General features: G+C 39.3%; 1 protein-coding gene across 1 annotated transcript; it reads right to left on the reverse strand.

Annotated features, from left to right (window-relative positions):
* Positions 1-2135: 2135 nt before the first annotated feature.
* On the reverse strand, positions 2136-4479 carry LOC147885516 (10 kDa chaperonin, mitochondrial-like). Its single transcript, XM_087396606.1, has 3 exons — positions 4261-4479; positions 4025-4164; positions 2136-2586 (listed from the first exon to the last, which is right to left on the reverse strand). The coding sequence occupies exons 1-3, from the start codon at positions 4369-4371 to the stop codon at positions 2538-2540; spliced, it is 300 nt and encodes a 99-aa protein (XP_087252732.1). The 5' UTR covers positions 4372-4479; the 3' UTR covers positions 2136-2537.
* Between the last annotated feature and the right edge of the window lie 4195 nt (positions 4480-8674).

Consider the following 8674-nt stretch of genomic DNA (forward strand, 5'->3'; position numbering starts at 1 on the left):
AGTAGAAGAGGCCCACAGATGTTGGATCAGAGAGCAGAATATGCCTTTCATGCTCGAGAATCCTTTTGGATTCAGATGGGTGGCAGGGTCAACAAACACTTTTTCTCTACTCATGGGACCAGACATAGTAAAGATAGTGTCTCGCAACTTGTTGACTCACTTTTTGGATGGACTTACCCCTTCCTTTTTTATTACTTTTTGGGAGCAGATTGGTGATCACATTACATCAACCCTGCACGACATGTGCGACTCTAGTGAGATGCCGGACTCACTTACATATGGTCTCATTCATCTTATCCCAAAGGGGGGTAATAGGAATCTTGTGTCTCAATGGAGACCCATCACTCTAATGGGCACCTTTTACATGATTCTAGCGAAAGCCATCAGTCTACGGCTATAGGTCTTTCTTCCAAATTTGATTCATGACACACAGACAGGGTTTGTGCATGGTAGAAGTATTTTTGATAATATTCTCTCATTTTGGGAGGCCTCAAAATGGGCCATGCAGAGTCACCAGAGATTGGCCATTCTACTCTTGGACTTTGAGAAAGCTTACAACAAAGTAGACTGGGATTTTTTAGAGGGTACTCTATCTCACTTTGGTTTTTCAGATGCATGGATTAGAGGAGTATCCTCTCTCTACAGATAAGCCCATAGCCAGGTGCTCATTGAGGGGGTAAGAGAAGACAGGTTTCAAATCTCCAAATCAATCCGCCAGGGATGTCCTCTTACCCCTTTTCTTTTTCTATTTGTGGCAGAAGCTATGAGTATCTACATTAGATCTCAAGCTGATATTTATGGGCTGAGGCTTCCTATCCGCCGAGAAGAAGAGCTCTTGGATAGTAAGTTGGCAGATGACACAGATGTGGAGTTGTGCTCTCTAGAGAATGTTCCAGGCACTCTCTTCAAGGCTGCTCATTCCTCGATCGACTCTCCATGGGAGGTCTTAGCTAGCATTGCAGCACATTTGGAGAGCCAGATGCATTAAGGCTTTAGAGGGTTCTCGGATTCACCCTTCTCAAATATTGGCTAGTACTTAGACAAATACGGTACACTCTAATGGCCATTTGGGCAACCATGCAAGGATCACCTCGAGCAACCTCCTCCAAGAGAGTTACTTTTCTCAGAGATTGGAGAGACTCTCCCTTCTTTGCTAAGACTTTTACAAGGTTGAGTTGGCATTTTCAACCTCTGCCTTGGTTTCTTTCTATCTCGTTCCTTTGACGTGTTTTTTATAACATGCTCAGCATGTTGTATTTCCACCCAAAGCTTGCTCTATCGAGTTTGATTCTTTCTTAATAAAAGTTTTTTGCCAAAAAAAATGCATTACATAAAAACTCAAGGGAAAAAGCGAATTTCAAAATAACAAAAAAAGCTATTAAAATGTGTAGCCAAATCCTACAATATTATTATCTTCAATGTGCCTTGAATAAATTCTTTACAGGCCTATGTTGGTAAACTTTTAATTGTTCCATAAATTAGACTCAAAACTTTAGGATGTTCGACCCATTTCATCATAAAGTCTATCAAGTTACTTCAGAGTTGTCAACAAATCCAAGCTTCAATCTTTGTGATTGGTGTGCGCACGATAAGTATTCTCACATGGCTTGATGAGGGCTTTGGCACTTAAATCACAGTAAGTATATTCTCACATGGCTTGATGGGAGCTTTGGCACTTAAATCACCCAATATCAAGGCTTCCCGATTCTGGTTGGCATTTTGTGAAGAGAGCACCAACATTAAGGCTTCTAACATATATTGGTAGATTTTACAAACTTATAGCACTACAAACTTATAGCAACCAGCTCTAGAAATCTTTTTCAAGAGAGTATATGCCAAGAAATATTTGAAACGAAAGTGACCTTACACCCCATCATGACCATGCTCTACTAAACAAATGCAACATTAAAACAAAGGAAAACCAACCCTCAACCCCAACTCTGTTTGTCAAAAAGGATATTTGTGAAAAATATAAAATGTAGACATGATTCAAGCCATCAATTGGAGTCAATTAATTAACAATTACTTCAAAGAAGATGGCTTTGGAGCCAATTAATTAACAATTACTTCAAAGAAAATGGTTTAAAATGAGTCTATCACACAATTACATTCATAAAAGAAACTTCCACTAGATTCCTAAAAAATAGTCCAGAAACTTAACTTACCAAAAGTTTCTAGTTTAGCTGCAAGACCCATACTGAAGGCTAGCTTATTTCCTAAAATGCCATTTGCACTGCTTTAATCATTCCCACAATTATGGGGAATTAAAATGAAACACCAAACAAGGATGGTGGGTATGCCACAACCACTTATTAGTCTGTACAATCTCCAAAATTGAAGGCAAAGCCTTGGATATGAGTAAAAAACGTCCTTGCCTAACATCTAAGGTACCACCATGATATGTTTTAAAAGAATCAATTTGTACCTTTACGCCACCTTGACCATTCTCCCACCTAAAAAAGATCATCATGCTAATGGGGAGTTTAGATACCAATTCATCCTATAATAAAACTAACAGCACCAACAATCCCAATTAGTCACTCCTGCAAAATTCCTAGGAGATCTTCGTCACGATAAAGCACATACCTGCCAATCAGAACAAAACCCACCAAAATAAGAACATAAATCTATTATACAGCACCAGAAACTTGAATTCTGCAATAATCTGCTTACCTTGTCTCACGCAATCTACAACACAAGGAGAAAACTTGAAGTAATTCATTTCTTTGAATATGGGAAATATACAAGGATAATCGGCCCAATTTCCTCCTTCCAACATATACTAAACAATTTCTAGAACAAGTGATGCATTTCCATTTGTACAAGGCTCTTGGTCTTTACCTCAAACAAATACATTCAGTAAATCTAGGGACACAAAATTATCCACATGGAAAACAAGATTTTAACTACATTGTAGGTGACTGTCAAAACGAGTGCAAAACAAGTCAAAAAGTAGTCAAGAGACTTATTACTAATGATTCTACTCTACCAAAATCTATAGCTCTGCAAGCACTTAGAGAATGGTCGGTGCAACGCAAAAATCTAAGAATTGCTGAAGAAAAGTCAAAAAGGGATGAAAACCAATCTATGTGCAAGCACAATTTTTGCCAATCTAACGCAAGGGAAGCAGTGTCACATCACAAGAGAGAAGGGGTTTAGGGGATAAGAAAGCCTCAAAGCTCAATCAAAGAGCTTACTTCACCCCATGATTTCATAGCAAGATGATGGCCAGTCCATGGGCTACTTTTTATTTTTGTTAATTTTTTGGGAGAGAGAGAGAGAGAGAGAGAGAGAAAGAGAGAGGGGGGGGCCAGAAGCTTGCGCTCACTTCAGTATGCATTCTGTGGCGGGCCATAGACAACTGTAATTTGCTGCCATCTGCTTTATAATCAATTATGAACAGGGTATGCATGATGGCCAGGAGATCCTGACATTACGTACCAAGTAGGAAAGGCATCTTTGCAAGGATGACCTAAACCAGGAAGGGCCAATCCACGCATGCTGTAGATGCCCACATAGGGTTACCCCTTATGACATGTACATCAACTTCATGCAACCAGAAGCGTCCTGATGACTACTTGATGATGCAGGTAAAGTAGTTATCGAAAGAGCTCACGTTGGCGTAATATTACTTACAACCAAATCATGAAAACGTAAGCTAGTGAAAATCTCGGCTTGAAAACTAATTTTACCAACCAACAATTATCATTACTTAACCAGGCATAGATGTCGTAACTTTTTTAGTTACAGATGAACCCTATATTGAAGGGAAAGAATTCCTCATTGAACCTTCCAGGGGAGACTTTGTGACAGGTGACAACTAAGACAGGCGTAAAGCAACAATTTGGAGGCCATAAGCTGAATCTTTCTACTTGAGATAGGACAAAGAAAAACCTTTTTAATATACACATCAGGCAGCACAAAGAAAAGACTATGTAATTGAGGCGATAGTGAAGAACAGCAATGCAGTGTTTTCACTGGAAATAGAAAGGATTTGAACGAGCGATCACTCGGCTATACATACTCTTCTTCGCCAAGCTTGATCTGGTTGCCACCATAGTCTGGACACAGAACGGTATCTCCCTCCTTGACGACCACCGGAATGACAGTTCCGTCTCGAGCCCTGCCACCGGGGCCAACAGCGACGACCTTTCCGGCATTAACCTACGAAAGTGCACCACAAAACTGGAGGCTTAAACTCACGAACAGAAACTGAAGCAAATAAAATTCAAAAGATGGGTAAAGGAAGAGTGGAAAGACCTTGGAAGCGGAGGCTGATTCGGGGAGAAGGACACCGCCCCCTGACTTGGTAGGAGCAACCAGCTTCTGCACAAGAACTCTGTTGAGAAGCGGGACGAGCTTTTTCGCCATGAGAGTCAAGATGCAAAGGGCTGCAGAATTAGCAACGCAAAGTTGAGGTGTAGGGTTTAGGGTTTAAGAGGTTTATAGCGAAGGTTCTCAAAACAACTAGAGGCTTTTTTCATTACATACAGATATAAATTGTGAATGGTTCACCCATGTCTTTACCACAACTAGGGTACCGTAGGCCGCCTAAGGTGAAAGAGAGCAATCTGTAATATGTTGATTATAAATTAACGATGAAGAAAGGATGCTAAGAAATAATGAAAATATTAAAGTAGAATTAGAAATTGTTGATGCATAACAGTGGAATTAGAAATTCTATATTTATGAATATGTGATGTAAGTAAATGTATATGAGTGCGTAGACAAATCAAAACAATGAATAAAGAGGAACGATATGAATTGTATTCTGAATGTTTGAAAATGAAGTCAGAAAAATGACATTGTTGTTTAAATCAAATTGTTCCGCTTTCAGTAGTAACACTTTTTCGAGCTCGCAGGGTGTCCTTTTATATTATAGTAACCCTTTGAGCCCGATGTTGTGTCCATTCGTGCTATGTATTAACGTCCTAAGTTATTTGCTTACATTCTATTCAGAGTTGATGCTAAGACCTCCACGTTGAAGTGTTTGTCAAATGGTCTGTACTTGTGGACATCATCGATCATTTTAGATGTTGGGTTAGTTTTGGGTTATTTCAGACGTCTTTCAATGTCTGTAGTTTGTCCAACAGATTTTTCCCCATTTTGTAGACAAGTAATGCAATAGATAAAATTTGTTACCGATGTGGTATTGTTGTTTGACATGCCAGGTTCTTTATTCATGTTTCCTATTCATACAATTAAATAAAGTATGAGTGAAAGTTAAAGTAGTTTTAAGGCAAAATATACTCTGAAAGGATGTTCTATATTGTGGGTAGGGTTTTTCCTTGAGTAGTCTGCTTTTTGGCTTCTCGGAAGATTGCTACTAATGGTCCATAGTATTTTTCTGTGAATTCTGGGTCAATTTTGTATGCTATCTTGTCAATGGTTATTGGCCATTCGCTCTGCTATAGATCGTATGCATCCTTGAATTGTTGAAATATGCTGTCAGCTGCTTGCTTGTCCAAATCGGCAAGCTCTTCAAGTTCGACGTTGAAGGCAATGCAAAATTGTTATGCAAAAGATTGATATTCCCTTGGTATGTTTATCAAGTATCACTTGTGCTTTTGTGCGGGGTAGCAACTCATCCATGGTCTCCTGTCCATTGAATATCTTTTGTATAATGTGTTTTATCAATCCATCTGCAAGTTCGTCGCTCCCTCTAGGTCTATCCTATAGAATCTACATTACTTTTGCCATCAAGGGATGGTATTTCTCGTATGAATCAAATCCAAAGATATATTCTTATGGTTGTAATATGCCTACCATGTTTGCTCTTCTCATTTGTTTATCGTTGAACAAAATCTTGCTTTGTTTTGCTAGGCGCGTTTTTCGTCTTCCTTTCTTTGTATAGCTTTTTGTTTGAACAGTTGGAAAAGTTGAAAATGAGAATGAATGTATGAATAAAAATGTAGATTGATGTTAAATAGACTGGTTTTGTGAGAGAAAATATTAACACATGTATACGCACCAAAGAATGTAGTATGTTCGATTGGCTTCAAAGCGTAGGTTTGAGATTATATGCTGAACCATATATTTAGCCTTACAATTATTAAAAATGTCGTATCGAGTAATGGATGGTGAATGGATATTACCTTTTTTAATTACATTGTGGGTATAGTATATGAGGCATGGGCACGAAGTCGAAATGTTTTATGCTACGTAAGATACGAAGATGTCCCCAGCTCGTGACTCGAGAGAGCATGACATACGTCAATCTTGGAGCAAACGATTCATGTATGATGATTAATGTCTTTCCATGTAGTGTCAAGCCTTGTGACTTATGTCCAGTTATCACATATGCAAGCATGATTGGAATGTTGTCTTGTGGTACCAAGTCCCGTTCAGGACTTTTCGTGTGTGCTTTGAGCATCTGAGTGTAATAGGCTCACATGTGGAAGAGATGATGGCATGAATCTTGTCAATATGCATGTTGTTTCATGCCACTCCAGGCTACGAATAGTTGCTATTGCCCCATTGGCAGCTCCTATTGTCAAATTGATATTTTCTATTAGCATGATCCTAGCACCAATCACTACGTGCTGAAGCTCGTATGGTTTTTCTTTCGACAACCATCCAGAGATGAAGCCTCTGTAGATCCTCATACACATCAATGGATGTACTACCGACCTAGCCAACAACACCGAAATGTTGTCCGATACCATGCTACAGCGTTGCTATTATGGCAAGGGCATGTGAACATTCAGAGAATCACAAACACCGGCCTCTCATACTACTTGCTAAAGTATGCCATGAAGAAAGAGCCTATAGGAAATCTAAACTTGAATATTAAAGGTGCAAAACAATTGGGCCTTGAGACACTTGATCCATTAAAGTTGAAGATGATTGCCACATATGTGCTATCCAAGCCAACATCACCAACCGAGGTGACATTGAGGTGTTTACAAGTTTCCACTATTCATCGCAGCGAGGCTATATACTCTATCAACTCCTCACCACCCGAGCTTCGACAAAGGTACTTGCGAAACTACTGTGTCACAATAATCCATCCTATCGATACATATTGTGGGCGTCCAACCGTAGTAGAGCAGCTCACGTTTTATGAATATTGGAAGTCATTCACACCCCACAAGAACGAAAGTGCAATACAACATAGGTTACAATGATGTACTCATTCAACAACTATGTATATCCAAGTACACGACTTGTCAGTTTCATTGACTACCATCCAGCTCACCACTTTGACGGCTTCTTATTCAATGAGCTACTTAAAAGGATCCCTTTCAAAAACGAACATGAATTGATCTCTCCATGCAATCGAATAGCATCGTACTTTCTCGAATGTCACATCCATGGAATCATCCAAATAGAGCAGGACATCGAGACACTCATCTTAGCTTACTGAGATTCATATGCTAGTTGATGAAAAATGACAACAATTGACTAACATGATATTGCAGAATAGTCCTTTACGAGCGCTCGACCATACTTCTCTCACCATTTGCAAAGATGCAATCGACAACTTACTAGAAATCAGCCGCATAAGAATCTTACAAACTACTAGATAAGTTCAAGGAGATAGAGAGCTCGACCTTGACTGAAGATCAAAGAGCTATTTACAATAACATTTTTGAGATAGCAACAAGACTGCATATTGTTTACGGCACACCTGGGTCAAGAAAGACGTTCATGATCAAGTACATAACTTATAATCATGTCCTACACAGGAAGTCCATAGTTTTGTCAGTGCGACAACTGGTGTTGCAGCACTTATTCCAAATCAGAGACGATTGCTATTCTGCATTGCTCGCTGCAAACACCATCATCATCGATGAGATATCCATGATGACATGTCAAATGATGAATATGTTAGTCCGACCGCTATGTGAGATTTGCAATCACAATACTCTAGATCCATTTCACTCCAAAAAGCTAATTCTTTTTTGTGACATGCAGCAGCTCTCGCCAATATGCAAATGCAGAGTTGCTCCGAATGAATATCATCATAAATGTCACATAGCAACTCACCTTTCTGGAGAATGGCTACATTTCACTATATGCAGGCCTCAATTCGGCACTTAGAAGATCCAGATTTTAACAGCTTCATAAACATCATTCACACTACAACACCAACAGAAGATCAGATCCATCAATATCTCAATGGGACAATCATCACAGACGAGGATGCACAAAGCTTCATTGACACAGAGACCATTGTTTTGTGCACGCACAGAGAGTATGCACAATGATATGACAACAATATCTTGAGATTGTAGTTTCCACTAATTGACATCATGCACGTACAAGTCGTATCGAATGCAAATAACATTCCATAATTACAAGATTAAATAATCGACCCAGATTTCCACTTGGCAGATAGTCGTGGATCGGTCTTACAAGTGTTGTTACATCCATGCATCTCTTTCTTTGCACAAACCTATGCAACTTCATCTCTAACGAATGATGTGGAAGTTGTGAAGCCCTGTCTTCTTCAAATGGGACATGAACATCTATTTCATTCGTTACTTGCTCAACGTCATTGTCATGTAACCATAGCATAATGTGTTCATGGAGCGATCCGCAACTCTGCACTTCATATTTGACTAAGGAATGTTTTACTCTTCCCAATAAGCTGTTGTCACTTAAGATGTATTGCTGTAGAAACTTTTAAAGCCTCAGGTGGAAAATCATTACACACTCGACGGGACAGTCT

This window comes from Dipteris shenzhenensis, chromosome 25, assembly GCF_047967505.1.
Source record: "Dipteris shenzhenensis isolate YYH24624 ecotype China chromosome 25, Dip_SZ_1.0, whole genome shotgun sequence".
NCBI classification, from domain to species: domain Eukaryota; kingdom Viridiplantae; phylum Streptophyta; class Polypodiopsida; order Gleicheniales; family Dipteridaceae; genus Dipteris; species Dipteris shenzhenensis.

What these genes read in the sequence shown, in the direction of transcription:
- LOC147885516 (XM_087396606.1), bottom strand. Translation starts at nt 4,371, where the DNA reads ATGGCGAAAAAGCTCGTCCCGCTTCTCAACAGAGTTCTTGTGCAGAAG. An exon ending in AATCAGCCTCCGCTTCCAAG is followed by an intron (nt 4,165 to 4,260) that starts GTCTTTCCACTC and finishes GCACTTTCGTAG; the next exon opens with GTTAATGCCGGAAAGGTCGT. An exon ending in ATCAAGCTTGGCGAAGAAGA is followed by an intron (nt 2,587 to 4,024) that starts GTATGTATAGCC and finishes TCTGATTGGCAG; the next exon opens with GTATGTGCTTTATCGTGACG.